The sequence below is a fragment of the Artemia franciscana genome, chromosome 19 (assembly GCF_032884065.1).
Source record: "Artemia franciscana chromosome 19, ASM3288406v1, whole genome shotgun sequence".
Lineage (NCBI taxonomy): Eukaryota > Metazoa > Arthropoda > Branchiopoda > Anostraca > Artemiidae > Artemia > Artemia franciscana.
The window spans coordinates 3,606,731-3,623,770 of record NC_088881.1 but is presented as its reverse complement, the minus strand read 5'-3'; the positions used below and the strand labels follow the sequence as shown (position 1 = coordinate 3,623,770).

The 17,040-nt window shown below is 34.1% G+C and overlaps 1 protein-coding gene across 1 annotated transcript in view; it reads left to right on the top strand.

Annotated features, from left to right (window-relative positions):
- LOC136039174 (uncharacterized) overlaps positions 1 to 15,102 on the top strand; it is a gene marked incomplete in the record, with an annotated part of 228,537 nt that extends 213,435 nt beyond the window's left edge. The window contains 2 exon segments of the mRNA XM_065722689.1: positions 2,951 to 3,186; positions 14,761 to 15,102. Coding sequence (XP_065578761.1) covers positions 2,951 to 3,186; positions 14,761 to 14,994 — 470 coding nt within the window.
- Between the last annotated feature and the right edge of the window lie 1,938 nt (positions 15,103 to 17,040).

The window sequence follows — 17,040 nt, the reverse complement described above, 5'->3', positions numbered from 1 at the left end:
TATTCTCTTTAAGAAAACTAACAATTTTTACATACAAACAACGTTCAATAGTCTTTCCTGAAAGCAGATAGGATAGATATAGGCCTATAGTTATAGTTATAGTAGATATAGGCTTGACCACATTAGCTTGACCACAATTTGACAATTTTTCATTTAAAATTATATGAATTGTACTATTAAACACTTTCCGTATCTCCACAAATATAGTAACTGGAATTTCATTCTTGTTCAAAGCATCATGTATAAACTGGGTCATTACCAAAATAGCATTCTCTGTGAAATGGCCTTTGCGAGACACGAATTGGAACTTACTAAACAAAGCTATTCTCTTCAAGGAAACGAACAATTCTTACATATTAACAACATTCAATAATCTTTCCAAAAGCGGATAGGATAGATATAGGCCTATAGGTAGACGGATCGCTCACATCTCCCCTTTTATGCAGTTCATTAACAAGAGTGAACTTAATGCAAGACGAAAATACCCCCTTTTTGAAACAAAGATAAATTATATACACAAGAAAATTAACTATAATAAGCATAATCGATTTAAATAAATTCGTACGAGATCGGTCAATTCCTTTTGAATGTCCAATTTGGAGTTTATAAAGTACAATCTGCAATTCTACAGATGAATATGGATCGGTGAGTAAAGGGGAGTAGAAAACCTTTAAAATCAGTAGAGTCAAGTGTTAAATTTTGGGATGCCTCTTCTTACGTCTTTTCTCCTATTTTGGCGAAGTGAGTATTGAGCATGTAAGCAACTTGAGTTTTTCATTCAACAGCTGTTTTACCGTCCGGGGTCCTCATCTCATCCAGAAGAGAATTCATCCTTTTTTTAGTAGTTGGGGGGATCAAGCCGTGGCTAATTGTAGAAAAAGCCAAGACAGACAGTCTGAGTGAGTGAAAGGCACATCTGGCATAAGCCCTTTTTAGGATTGTATAAAAATGATGCCAGTTCATTTGTTTATAGATAGGTCTACCTATCATATGTCCATGCGTCATTCCTAAGGCAGAACTACGATAGATGGTCATAGAACTAAGGGATGAAAGATTGGATTGATTTTGGGTTGACGCGTGACGGGCAATGCCCACTGGACTAGTATACAAAATCTGGGACTCGATTCGCTTGGACTCAGAGGCAAACAAGTGAAACCTAAGCCGAGTAGGCTTGGCCGTTTGTAGTGTAAAGGTGGAATACCGTGTCACAGAACTGACACATGACCACTAAGTCCTCTGGAGATCCACACGCTTTGTTGAATGCCGTCAAATAGTACTGCTGTTTGTCAGACCTTAGAGCTTTGATTAAGTAATTCTCGTATGCTTTAAAAGAAGCTTGATTTTTGTCATCTGGATGAGAGAAATATTTTTTATACAGCCTGTTCTTTAATTGGATTAACCTTTTGTAATTTAAGGCCTTTTGGGTCTAATGTAACGTCTGAAAGGGGCGGAAGACATGTAATAAGCCAGAATGATTACTTTGATGAATTCGTTGACCAAATACTGTGAAGCTTGTTTTGTATTTTCGTACTCTAAGCATGGTGAGGGATCAATTTTAAACAGTAGTTCATTCAATCGCAGAACAGATGTAGCGTTCTGCATAATGTGGTCAGACGTGTCATTGACAACAAGATTGCACCAATGAAATTCAGTATTCAGAAACATATTTCCGATTATCGTTGCTGTCGAGCTTACAATCCGAGTTGGAATACAGCAAGCTGAGAGAAGGTCCAGCGAAAGACAAAGGGTCAAAAAATCAACAGCCAAAAGTGAATAATATGTAGATGAAAGACCATTTCTAGCATTACTTATATTAATGTTCCCCATATACATAATATTCCGATTCCGCTCAATTGCAACAGAAGAAAATATATCCAACTTACTTATAAAATTTTGCACCGAAGAACTAGGGGGTCCATAGAATAAGCAACAAAATCAGTCCTAAAATCAAGTTCAACAACCACGAATTCAAACACTATTTCTCATACATACAATCAAAATCTTGAACAATTCTACAAGAAATATCACTACGAATAAAAAGACAAGGCGTACTTTCCATCTAGAATTCATAGTAATAAAATAATAACCGTTAAAATTCGCTAAGTTACGAGTTGACTCATCTAAGAAAGTTTCGCAAACACCTAATAAAGCAACTTGGTGATAAGGAAGGAATTAAGTTAAATGGTCCGAGCTACTCATCAGCCCACAACCCTTTAAACTTGCTAGCCTCATGCTACTAGGAGTGAGACACCCATTAATCTCATCTTGGCGTAAATACTTGTCAACTGGGAGGGACCTAATAAAAACAACAATCATTATCCGAAGAAAAACAGAATTAGTAGAAATTCTTATTAAATTTAATGGGCCTCTTTCAAAATCTTTCAACCTAATCGATGTCTTATCACCACTAGAACCAATTACTATCATTTGGACTTACCAAACTGTCTGGTAAGATTTTGTAAGAGCTGAAGATCATTGATTGGCTCAGGGTTACTGATATAGGTAATTACGTAGGCACCTATTCTTTGAGCTGTATTTACTCAGACATTTTTGTTATAGTCTTCCCCCCCCTTCCTCGCCCATATTCTTTGAAATGCAACCAGTTGATAAAGATCCAATGGAGGAACCTCTCTCACTTTTTTACTCATTTCTGAGGTGTGATATGAGGCTACGTAGTGAGGCTACGTATGTGAGGCTACGTAGTCTTGAGCACGATTATATATTTTGAAAACTGAGATACCAGTTGTATTTATGTTAAAAATGTGTGATTTATATTTATATAATTGGTTGCATTGCAAATTCTTTCAGTCTTCTGAAACTCCCGTGACTGCTTGGGAGATTGGATGGTAATGGGGTGGAGGCAAGAGGGCTATCAGCGTAATCATAATTTACATATCAGTTAAATGCCTACGATCTGTAAGTAAATGTTGTTTGATTTCTTTTGTTTTAGGTTTACTCCCTACTAATAATCGAAACTTGGAATCCATTTTGAGAACTTTGTGGTTTGAGCGCTTCTCTCGATCTCGCGGTAGCCTTGGCTCTAGTGGCTTTGAGCATATATTTTTAGGCGAAGTGAAAAACGCTGAACCGTCGGGCTTCCATTCGTGGCTTTATTTTAAACAGCAAGAAGAAGTAGGGTCACTTGACTACCTAGGATTCATTCGATCTGCCAAACTGAGTGGAAAGGTAATTTTTTCACAAATGTTTTTAAATTACATAATCATTGGAATCAGCTCAAAAAAAAATTCCTGATATCCTTTTACAGGGTTGTCAGTCCTATATATATATATATATATATATACTAGCTGTTGGGGTGGCGCTTCGCGCCACCCCAACACCTAGTTGGTGGGGGCGCTTCGCGCCATATATATATATATATATATATATATATATATATATATATATATATATATATATATATATATATATGTGTGGTTTTAACTACGTAAAACTTGCGAATATACAACATTCTTTGCTGTCCCATTGTCTTTGCATATAAATAGATTGTCAGGTTTACCGACTCTTGAACATGCAACATATAATGGTCCATGGGAAAACAATCTGTATTCAGATCTATACCTCATGATTCTAATGATTGCCCTTGAGCTTTGTTGATGGTGATTGCTAATCGACCATTCCCTGCCCCGGTGTCCCGGTCGTCATTTATATCCCCCTGTTTCCCCCGGTGTCCCCGTTGTAGTTGTGTCCCTGTGTCCCGGTCGTCATTTATATTCCCTGTGTCCCGGTCGTCATTTGTATCCCGGTGTCCCGGTCTGTATATACATTCGTTTTTTTAGTTTTGTTTTTCTCCTTTATTTTTTCCTTTTTTTTCTTTTTTAGTTTATTTAGATTTTTAGATTTTTTAGTTTTTTTATTAGTTTTTAGTTTTTTTTCTTTTTAGTTTTTTTGTAGTTTTTACCTTCTTTTTAGTTTTGTTAGTTTTTTTTTTTACTTATGTCCTGGTCGTCATTTATACTCCCTGTGTCCCGGTGCTTTGTTGATTGCTAATCGAACATTCCTTTTGTCCTGGTCGCTTTCTCTTTGAGTGTCGTCATTTATTTTTTTCTTTTTTAGTTCTTTTAGTTTTTACCTTTTTTAGTTTTTTTTAGTTTTTTAGATGAAAATTTTTTTTAGTTTTTTCCTTTTTTTCTTTTTAGTTTTTTATTGGTTTTTACCTTTATTTTAGCTTATTTTTCAGTTTTCTCCTTTTTTTTAGTTTTTTTTTATTTTTTATTTTTTTTAGTTTTTTACCTTTTTTTAGTTTTTTTAGTTTTTTTAGTTTTTTACCTTTTTTACTTTTTTTTTATTAGTTTTTAGTTTTTTTTGTAGTTTTTGCCTTTTTTTAGTTTTTTCAGTTTTTTTTTAGTTTTTATTGGTTTTTTAGCTTTTTTATTTTTTTATTAGTTTTTAGTTTTTTTTGTAGTTTTTGCCTTTTTTTAGTTTTTTTAGTTTTTTAGCTTTTTTATTAGTTTTTAGTTTTTTTTGTAGTTTTTGCCTTTTTTTAGTTTTTTTAGTTTTTTAGCTTTTTTATTTTTGATATTAGTTTTTATTTTTTTTTGTAGTTAGTTTTTTTAGTTTTTTACCTTTTTTTAGTTTTTTTAGTTTTTTTAGTTTTTTAGCTTTTTTATTTTTTTATTAGTTTTTAGTTTTTTTTGTAGTTTTTGCCTTTTTTTAGTTTTTTTAGTTTTTTAGCTTTTTTATTAGTTTTTAGTTTTTTTTGTAGTTTTTGCCTTTTTTTAGTTTTTTTAGTTTTTTAGCTTTTTTATTTTTTTTATTAGTTTTTAGTTTTTTTGTAGTTTTTGCCTTTTTTTTTAGTTTTTTCAGTTTTGACGTCACCTGATCCAGTTTTTTCAGGTGACGTCACCTGATCCAAATAGATTGTCAGGTTTACCGACTCTTGAACATGCAACATATAATGGTCCATGGGAAAACAATCTGTATTCAGATCTATACCTCATGATTCTAATGATTGCCCTTGAGCTTTGTTGATGGTGATTGCTAATCGACCATTCCCTGTCCCGGTGTCCCGGTCGTCATTTATATCCCCCTGTTTCCCCCGGTGTCCCCGTTGTAGTTGTGTCCCTGTGTCCCGGTCGTCATTTATATTCCCTGTGTCCCGGTCGTCATTTGTATCCCGGTGTCCCGGTCTGTATATACATTCGTTTTTTAGTTTTGTTTTTCTCCTTTATTTTTTTCTTCTTTTTTCTTTTTTAGTTTATTTAGATTTTTAGATTTTTTAGTTTTTTTATTAGTTTTTAGTTTTTTTTCTTTTTAGTTTTTTTGTAGTTTTTACCTTCTTTTTAGTTTTGTTAGTTTTTTTTTACTTATGTCCTGGTCGTCATTTATACTCCCTGTGTCCCGGTGCTTTGTTGATTGCTAATCGAACATTCCTTTTGTCCTGGTCGCTTTCTCTTTGAGTGTCGTCATTTATTTTTTTCTTTTTTAGTTCTTTTAGTTTTTACCTTTTTTAGTTTTTTTAGTTTTTTAGATGAAAATTTTTTTTAGTTTTTTCTTTTTTTTCTTTTTAGTTTATATTGGTTTTTACCTTTATTTTAGCTTATTTTTCAGTTTTTTCCTTTTTTTTAGTTTTTTTTATTTTTTATTTTATTTAGTTTTTTACCTTTTTTTTTAGTTTTTTTAGTTTTTTTTAGTTTTTTAGCTTTTTTACTTTTTTTATTAGTTTTTAGTTTTTTTTGTAGTTTTTGCCTTTTTTTAGTTTTTTCAGTTTTTTTTAGTTTTTTATTGGTTTTTACCTTTATTTTAGCTTATTTTTCAGTTTTTTCCTTTTTTTTTTTAGTTTTTTTTAGTTTTTAGTTTTTTTAGTTTTTTACCTTTTTTTAGTTTTTTTAGTTTTTTTAGTTTTTTAGCTTTTTTATTTTTTTTATTAGTTTTTAGTTTTTTTTGTAGTTTTTGCCTTTTTTTAGTTTTTTTAGTTTTTTAGCTTTTTTATTAGTTTTTATTTTTTTTTGTAGTTTTTGCCTTTTTTTAGTTTTTTTAGTTTTTTAGCTTTTTTATTTTTTTTATTAGTTTTTAGTTTTTTTTGTAGTTAGTTGTTTTAGTTTTTTACCTTTTTTTAGTTTTTTAGTTTTTTTAGTTTTTTAGCTTTTTTAATTTTTTTATTAGTTTTTAGTTTTTTTTGTAGGTTTTGCCTTTTTTTAGTTTTTTCAGTTTTGACGTCACCTGATCCAGTTTTTTCAGGTGACGTCACCTGATCCACAGATCCACAGACAACTTATTTATATATATATATATATATATATATATATATATATATATATATATATATATATATATATATATATATATATATATATGCTTTTAACTACGTAAAACATGCGAATATACAACATTCTTTGCTGTCCCATTGTCTATTTTTTCTTTTTAGTTTTTTTGTAGTTTTTACCTTTTTTTTAGTTTTTTTTTATTTTTTTTAACTTATGTCCTGGTCGTCATTTATACTCCCTGTGACCCGGTCGTCATTTGTGTCCCGGTGCTTTGTTGATGGTGATTGCTAATCGAACATTCCTTGTGTCCCGATCGCTTTCTCTTTGAGTGTCCCGGTCGTCATTTATATTCCCTATGTGCCGGTGTCCCGGTCGTCATTTGTGTCCCGATGTTCCGGTCTGTAATTTCGTCAGTCAAAAACATGACGTCAGTCAACACACAAACATGACGTCACGTGACAGACCCACACACAGACAACTTATTTATATATATATAGATGTCGCGGTCGTGATTTGTGTCCGGGTGTCCCAGTCTGTAATTTCTCTTTGAGGTTCCCGGTCGTCATTTATGTTCCTTGTGTCCTGGTCGTCATTTGTGTCCCGGTGTCCCGGTATGTAATTTCATCAGTTGACAAACATGACGTCAGTCGACAAACAACTTCATGACGCATACAGCTCAATCCTTATAATGACGTCAGTCGACAAACATGATGTCAGTCGACACACACACACAGACAACTTATTTATATATATATATAAATATATATATGTATATATATATATATATATATATATATATATATATATATATATATATATATATATATATATATACATATATATGTTTTTGTGTATGCATGTTTGCGTGTGTGTATGCGTATGTGCGTGTAAGTGTGTGTGTTTGTGTATGTATATATATATGTGTATATGTGTTTATGTGTGTATATTTATGGGTGTGTATGGGAATGTGTGTGCTCCTTGGGATTTCAGCCCTGAGCCCGGAATTTCTCCCTCCCTCTCTCCCCCCTCTCTCTCTCTCTCTCTCTCTCTCTCTCTCTCTCTCTCTCTCTCTCTCTCTCTCTCTCTCTCTATATATATATATATATATATATATATATATATATATATATATATATATATATATATATATATATATATATATATGTTTGTGTGTGTGTATGTTTGCGTGTGTGTATGCGTATGTGCGTGTAAGTGTGTGTGTTTGTGTATGTATAAATGTGTGTATGTGTGTGTATATGTATGGGTGTGTATGTGTATGTATATGTGTGTATAAGCATGTGTGTGTAAGGGTATGTGTATATGTGTTATGTGTGTGTGTATGTATATGTGTATATGTATATGCTTATCTGTATGTAAGGGTATAATAATAATAATAAGTTATTGATCACCCACTTCACAAAACAGACGTTAAGTGGAGTAAAATACAAAAGAAAAACAGCAAAAGTAATACAAAAGAAATAAATTTAATCACATACAGAAAAAAGACGGATAAGGCGATGACATCCTAGCCTATAAAACGCTTCAATAGCTAGCCTCGCAGATAATTTTTCGAAAGCACCAGTAATATCTGTCGCACAATACTTTTTAACCAGTTTTGTATTCCGGTAAGAACGAGGTAGGTATAAAAGAAATTTACAGTGCCGGTAATAATTTATGCGAATACAGTTTAGATCGCCAGTCAACAGAAGTGTCCTAATACCAGAACAGAAGAGCACAGAATGATCACAAAAACTTGAGTAAAGGCGAGTTAGCGCTCTTTTCCTATAGTGTCCACGATTTGCTACAATCTTAGAGTAACCGAGCCTCATCTTATCACTAATGTCTTTGACAGCGCAAGATCGGAGAGCATTCATAGAATCGCAAACTGTTATACCAAGCCAACGAAACGATTTAACGCGAGGAATTCTAAAACCCTCGCAGTTTAGTGATTCTGAACAATTATTACCGTTGAAAACAAGAAAGTCGCACTTGTCAATATTTAGGCACAGACCGATTTCACGGAAAGCAGAAGTAACTGACTTCACTGAACGGACAAGACCAGACTCAGTTTGACTAATTAGAAGAAGGTCATCCGCATAAGTCACATATGAGATATCAGATGGTCCTAGTAGGGACGTAGTTGATATTTTTGATAATACATTTTCAATACAAGCATTAAAAATATACGGCGAAAGAACTCCCCCTTGTCTTACACCGCAACGAACAGGGATATGACCCAAATAAGAATTATCTGATGACTTAAGGCGAAGGTAAGAATGCGAATACCAAAAACGAAGCACGTGAATTACCGATGGATTTACTCCTCTCTGGCAAATTGCTGTCCATGCTTGAGTATGACAAATACTGTCAAATGCTTTAGACAAGTCTAGGGCTGTGAAATGGGAGTATGCGACGAGTGCGATGGGCATCTTTTAATAAAGAAGTCAAAGCACGGTGAGCATGCTGACAGCCTAGCCCAGATCTAAAACCAAATTGATTATCATCATTTAGAGAAAGCTTAGTGATATAAGGTAGTAGGAGGTGTTCAAAAAGCTTGCTAAGAGTACAAGCTACCGTTATGGGCCTATAAGAACTACAAGAAACCGGATCTTTTCCTTTTTTTTATAAGTGACGTAACGCTACCACATAAGAACGAGTCGGGCACACACGAACTACTCAAACACATTTGAAATAACAGTTGGAGATGAGATTCCAGTTCAAAAGAATTCGGAACAAGATTCAAAACACTAATCCCATCAACATCCAAAGATTTTGATTTTAAACCCTTAATACCTTTGACAATAGCCCATTTTTCAACTGGAATCACATGTCTCTGACATAAACGTGACGGCAATTTTTTTTCAAGCAAACATGAGAAACGCTTATGCACTGCATAATTAACATTCGAAAATATTTTTGAATAATGTTCAATCCAAGATGGACGAGATATAATATCACTAGAACTTGCATCCGGAAACTTGGCAGAATTTATTACTTTTTGCCACTCACTATTACTTTTCGGAAAAAAGTTTCACCAGAGTAACGAACAGCACGAAGATGGTGCTTATATTCGAGTTTCGTCTTTTGTTTTAGATCAAACGCAGTACCCCGAGAAGGTCGACCACAGGCAGACCAGATTCTTAACCAGAATTTGGCCTTATTCTTAACTTTTTTCAGCAAGGGATCACACTTCCAAATTGGTTTTTGGGTATTCCGCCTGACACGAATCGGTGGGATGGCCACATCTTCAGCTTGCTTTATACATAAGATAATGTCACTATAATAGCGATTCAAATCAGCCCGAGCATTGTCAATAATAGGGTAGGCATTTGTGCAAAGAAGATGGAAAGGGACACGTACGGTGGACAGTAGAGCTCCAAGTGTAGCAAGGTAAAGAGGCATGTTCGCACTAGACCAATCACGTTTTTCAAACCACTTATGCGACATTGAGGGTTGGTTCGAGTATATGTCAGAAGTAACCATAATATCAAAATACAGAGGTAAATGATCATAATGGCTCTCATCTTCATCAACATGTACTGCTGAAGTTTGTAATGAATGATGGCAGATACAGTGGTCTAAATTTGAGACAAAACCACTACTGTGGATATATGTAAAACTGAGGTCTTTCGTTAGGACCTTAAATACTGAGGGTAGACACTGAAAAAGCGCTTCTTTTCGTGTCGAGGAAACGGTGATGTCACAATTTAAGTCGCCTATAAGCACCCACCTGTGTCCAAGACGCTCAATACCAGATATGAGAGTCTTTGATTTATTGCAAGTATTCGCATAGCTGGAGAAGGAAGAAACAGATCTTCTATCATGGGGCAAATAGGCGCTGATTATGATCACGTCTGCAAGCCGGATTTCAAGATAGTGTTCAGAGGATTGGTAGTAGCTAGGAGACAAATAGCTAGGCAGAGATGGCTTAATTATACAGGCAAGACCGCCAAAAGGCCTGCCTCGGGTACGTCGGGCATTCGTGATGAAAACAGCATGTTGAGAACTTCGCCTTAGAAAGTTTACACTGCAGCTTGGGAGCAGGTGTTCTTGTAAGAGAACAACATCATGATTAGCTAGTTTCTCATCAAGGCTTAACACTTTATCCTCTGTCCCATTGATGTTGAAAGAGCAAACTGAGACTTTATACTCATTCATGATTGGAAGCGAGAAGGTCGTGGAACTTTGGAATTAGCAAGAGCCTTTAGTTTGGAGCAACCAAAACTGTAAGCAACATGATCTCCACTACAATTTGCACACTTTGGGGTGTTAGTGCAAGGTGAGTCACTGGAGTTTCTATGGGGACCAGAGCACCGTGAGCATTTGTAGTTTTTATCGGGACATTTTGCAGCAAGGTGGTCAGGGGATTGACATTTCCTGCAGCACCTAGGAATTCGCCGATATTCATACACTCGGAATAGTTCATAGCCTATCTTCAGTCCAGATGTGTATGTCCATGTGTATGTTTCCATGTGTATATGTCCATGTGTATGTGTATGTGTGTGTATGTGTATGTGTGTATACATATGTTTGTGTAAGGGTATGTATGTATGTGTATGTGTGTTATGTATGCATGTGTGTATGTGTGTATGGGTGTGTATGTTTGTTACGTATGATTGTGTATTGCGTCTTTTGGTATTCTTTTTAGTGTAATAATAAGCGAAACTTAGAGTAATTGGCAAAATAAGTGTAGTAACAACTGTCTTTTGTCAGTTTCCGAAAAGAAAAAAGATTTAAAAATTTCCAAGTGACGTCTAACACTAGATGACTGAATGAGTAAAAGTGTATCATCATGTTCATTGCAGGGTAGCGATGCCAACGTGGTAAAATTGTGCTGTTTATGGTACAGTTTAGAGGTCTTGTGCAATTAAGTACATTTAGACATTCCATGGTATAATCCGTAATTTCTGGTGCATTTTAGTGCCGTTATGGCGTATTTGCCAAGTCAAGTTCTAGTTGTCCAAATTTTAAAAATTCCTCAGGCCACTTCTAAGGGATTTAAGCAAAAATAGAAAAAAAAGACAAGAGATTTCGTCACTTTTAGGGGGAAAAGGATTGCTTGCCTTTTATTTTATTCTAGTATTTTTGCCTGTAAAATCTTAACTGACGAAGAATGCTATAATCATTAGAAGTATTCTTTGGTGTACAATTTGGTCAGAAAACTGGTACAATTTATCTTAAAGTGTTGGTAACGCTAGTACAGAGCAGTGTTGGGAAATATTAAGTAAAGGTACTTAAGCAATTACTTAAGTAAAAAAATCTTAAGTACAAGAGTACTTGTACTCTTCTTCAGTAAAAATATTCTAAATTACTTAATACTTGTACATAAGTAAAAAATTGAAGTTTTTAAGAGTACTTAAGTGCGCAAGCACTTTCTTCAAGGCACAGAAAAAATATACCGGCATGACGAAGGGCTGATGCGTCATGTCAAGGGAGAATTCTTTGCTGCAAGACTGTTGAAACTGACACGGTCAAAAGTGAACTCTTTGGTACTGCAGTATATTGTGGATGGAATGCAACCCCTTTACGCTGTTGAGAAGCCATCGTTCAAAAATCTGATAACAAGTCTTAGACCTTATGCAAAGGTTCCAGGAAGAAAGCTGTGTTGTGCAGGTTGAAACAACTTGTCATTAACAGCAAACATTTGGTCTGCCAACAACAAAAGCTACTTGGGAAGGGCTGTACACTTGCTCAACGAGGATTTGAAATGGAAATCTTATGCCCTTGCTTGTTCCTGGTTGAAGGGCTCAGACACTTATGGCAGAATTGCTGAACAACTGAATGGCATATTTACCAGGTAAAAAATTGCAGTTGATAAAAAGGTACGGGGGTTTTGACCGATAACGCTTCTAGCTTTAGTAAGGCATTCAGTGAATATCCGATGATTTCCGATGAAGATCTTCAAGTCTCTTCGTGTCGTAGTCGATCCGCTCTTGGCCCTACCATAGCATTTTCTTTTAATAAGGTGTGAGTTATGTGGAAATTTTTTATTGAGAGGCGTGAGGAGTAAATTATTATAAGTCAGTGATGAAGAAAATGAAGCTGAAGCAAGCCAGAATGACTCATTCTGTTTTACAAACATTGGAAAAATGCCCAATTCTCATGACGACCCTGAGTATTTCCAACTTCCTCAACACTTCAGGTGTGTCAGAAACATCCATAACTTGCTTGCATCCACCGATGCTGATAAAGCCCTCTGTGATATAGCATATAAGAGGCAGTAACGTGCTGCTTTTCTGAAGTGTATTGCTCACTGGGATGCTGTGAAGAGTTCAAAAGCTGCTGTTTCAACAGCTTATGAGTTCAAACAGCTTATAAGACCCGTGATAACCAGGTGGAACTAGAACTATGACAGTGTCAAGTGTTTGATGGATTGTAGCAGTCGATTTCTTGTCAGAATCCTGCTTATCTTGTCCACTTGGAAAGGAAACGGAAAGAAGTGTTTTGAGTGTTATTGACTTGAATACTTAATTACTAAAGTGAAATCAAAATACTTGAGTACTGAAGTACTTCTTCAAAAGTACTTATTACTTAAATAGATTTTTAGAGAAGTACTTAGTACTTGTGCTTAAATAAACTTGTACTTAAATAAAAAATGAAGTACTTGGCATAATATTGGTACAGAGCACGTGTATATAAACCTTTCCATTTTCCGCTAATCCTTTTAATTAGACATTTGTGTTTCCTGGTAATGTTCCTTTCCAAAGAGGACGGGCTTTAATCGGAGCAAGTTTTAAGCTGCTTTTGCTAGCACTAGAACATTTTTTTTCAAACGAGTCGAACACAGATTTTGAGAGCCTTGTTTGTAAATCCTAGCGATACTGTATCTTCAATACATGCACTTTTTGCCTGAATTTTAATTCACAAGTGTCTATCGCCCAAGTATTAGAGAGTTGGGTTATCACAGGATTTTTCTAGATAACGTGGATTTGAAACCCTAGATTAAGCTGATTTACTTACTATACGCTTGTGAGATTGGGAACTGATGCCCAAATTTTCATAATTTCAAAAGGAAACGAAGAAAAAAACAAGAAATAATTTTAAAGAGCAATGTTGAATAACTTAAAGAACTTGGCTGCCAAATTCAAATTCTTCTAACTTACATTATGAAATCCAGCTTCATTTAGCATTAAGAGGTCTGAAATGTTCAAAACTGTCAAATTAGGTCATTTTAATATGTTAAGGTTAAGATGACTCGCGTCTTGCGTTTGTCTTCTGTTTTTTTGTAAAAGCGCTCGGTATTTTTGTAGTCTTGCTTGTGAAGTCTCCTTGTGTTTAATTTTATTCATTAGTGAATTTATTCATTCAGACTCGAATATCAAAATTTTTATGCATCTTAATATTCAAATAATTAAACTGTTAAAATATATTTATTAAGGAAATTAACATTGTTCTGAATAAATAAAATACCGTTAGTACCAGTAAACGTTGTTTTGATACGTGAAGTAGTTTCACCTTGATGATCGATTGTGTGTGTTCGCGCATCTGACGGACTCAGAGCATTAAAATATTCTAGTGTGAAGATTAAATGTGCATTTTTGATATCGTGCAGATAAAGGATGCGAAAACGTAAACTTCTTCTAGAATCTTCTGATATCATTATTATTTAAGAATTAACGACGCTTCTTGACTACTAAGGTCCCTGCGTCGGCCCTGCAGTGCATTCCTGCAGCGTGATTCGATCTCTGGGTTCCGTATTACCAAGCTAAGGTCAAATCCACTGCGCCACCACAGGACAAAAAATCTTCTCTAACCACCAATCTATAATTTAAAAAAATTTGCCATGCTCTTGAGGCTATCTACCAGTGCACTGTCCATGCAAGTAAAAAATATTTAAGCGAAAACAGCGTTGTTTTTGTTTTATTGTTAAAGTATCTAATAATATATTATCTACTTGTCTAATACCTACTATAATCTGCTACCTTCTAATCTATAAAAAAAAATCTACTATGTATTTAAGGCTATCATCTTCTAGTGTACTTTCTACTAATCTATTGTTAGTCAAATTTACCATGCATTTTAATCTATTAGTCTACTAATATCTACTGATCTGTTGCTAAAAAAGCTACCATGTTTCTTTGGCATCGCTTCTGGTACTGTCACTGAAATTGAAAGGTATTCATAAGCCACTGAACACCATGTCTGTCAAAAAACAATGTTGTTTTCGTCTAACTGTTGAAATACATACTAATCTGCTTTTTACTAGTCTACTGTCTACTAATCTATAGTTCATATTTTTTAGGGTATTGTGATTTATTTAATATTCTACTATCTACTAATCTATTGTTAAAAGAAAAATTATACAGCATTGTTTAGGCCTCCCTTCTGGAACTGTTACTGAGATTGAAAGGAACTTATAAATAGGTAAACTCAATGTTTAACGGGAAACAAAGTTGTTTCCGTTTTTAGTGTTGATATATCTACTAGTTTACTAATGTATTGTTGAAAAAAATCTACAATGTTCTTAAAGCTATTATCTACTGCTCTACCATCTACTAATCTTTTTTTTTTTTTTTTAATCTTCCACATATTTTAGGCATCCCTTCTGGAACTGCCACTGAAATGGAAAGGAATGTATAAACCGGTGAATTCCATGTTTGTCGGGACATCGCCAGAATTAGAGATGGCTCTCTACACCCTCTGCTTTTATGCTCGACCAGAAGCAAAGTGCCCGATGAACGGAAACAGTGTTAAATTTTTCATTCAGACTTACCCATTCAAATCTAGAGGAAAAGTTTATCTTGGCACTGCCTATCCTACTTTCCGCTGAAGAATTGTGTGAGCCAATTATATTTTGTGTTTTTCTTTTTTCCTTGATACGATACTCTTCTTTAATATTCCGGTGCATGAACTGCCTTTAATAAATATTTTAGTTAAATAGTTTTCCATGAGTCAATATCTGTTTTCATTTGCTTTGATGTATACATCTCGAGGTAGAAAAAATATGCAGAAAAAATGTTTTTGCTCATAGAAAATGCGTATAAATGTGTTTATTTTTTATGGAGGGATGGGTTTGTTTCGATGGATGGATGAGTTTTTAAACAGCATAAATTATAAGTGTATACTCTATAGAAAAGCAAGCTAATGCAATTTATGCACACTTTACGATGAAATCTGCTACCTACAGCCTTACAACCCCCTCAGTGCAACAAAATCTACAAAGCCCTCTGATTTCATTCAGTTGGTTTGTGTACCTAGTTATACATTTTCCTCTTTTATTAGGTTAAAATAAATGAAACAAATAAAATAAACGAAATTTACATGAATTAGCAGTTGAAGAAAAAGGAAAAACTATCCTAAACTATCCTTTTTTCTTCTTTTCATTTAATACTCACTAGAAATTACTAGAGATACTAAACAAGTCTATTACCGACGTTTAAACTTACTGTATGAATATAGATAGATATTTAACGCTTTATAGCCACGTGGAACATGCGCACAGAAAGGAAAAACTATAAACAAAGAAAAAGACTCACACACATCCAAAAATACATCCCCTTCCCCCATACAAAAATCCCTCAGCTCAACTAATCAACTCAGGTATGTATTGAAAGTCCCGCTTTTCTTAAATATTATAGGATTTGAGAAATTCTTGGCGCTTTATAGGAATTAAAACTTCTAGTGCCACTGATGGTGCACGTCCTACTCAGCCGAATAAGACAAATTCAAAGTAAACTTAGTTTTAACTGATTAGAATTTTCAAAGTTCAAGTTTTTGGATTTCTCACTAGACATTTTCTGGAAGCAGTTTTATTTTTTTAACTGTTGCTTATATTGACTACAAAATAGTAAGTGCTCATGTCAGAAGTGATTCTTTTACCTTTTGCCCCCCCCCCCAAAAAAAAAGATATATAATATATATATATATATATATATATATATATATATATATATATATATATATATATATATATATATATATATATATATATATATATATATATATATATATGGCTTAACTAAGGTTTCATATTAATATATAAATTTGATCTTACCAAATTTCAATGCTTTTTGGGTATCTCAGACTTAATTATACTCTCGAAGCAACCGTAGCTCGCCCTTAAATAAAATCAGAACAATGAAACTTCCAAGGTGTAATAACAAGAAAATCTTGAAATTTCTAGATTCTCTATGTTTCGAAATTTCTATGAGAAATTTTCTATGAGAACTTCTACCAGACACGTGCTTGCGATAAAAATCACGCATACAAAATTGACACCAACTTGAAAATTTTCGATTTCAGAGAAATCTTCCTGTCCTAACGTATGCATTACTTTTAAGATCTTAGCTTTAGCGACCAAATGGCAAAATATTAAGCACATTACTTCTAATCGAACTGCTAAGATCTTACTTATCTGATTTTTTTTTTTTTAATAAGTACCGAATATCAACCATTGATGCAAGCGCATTTTACTTAGCGAAATAGAGGAATATTCTTTCCCATAATTTGGGAGGATCTTGGTAGCCTTCTCTCAAAATCCAACTCCTCTAAAATGGAAAGGACGAGCTTTGATGGTAGCCAAAAATGCCCAGACTTAAGTTGGCTTATTTGCAACATATCTACAGCATAAACACGGAATTAGATCTTCCCCTCTCTCTACCCCAGTGGACTCCGTGGTCCAAAAACAGAGAAAGATGAAAAAATGAACCAAGCAATAAAAAAGAAAAAAAAAACAATCTGATGACAATTATCGTCATTAGTCAACTCAAATAAGCTGATACGAGACTCCACAAGCCCGGCAAAAAAACAAAAACAAAAATGAAACAAGCAATAAAAAAGAAAAAAAACTCTCTGATGGCAATTATCGTCACTAATC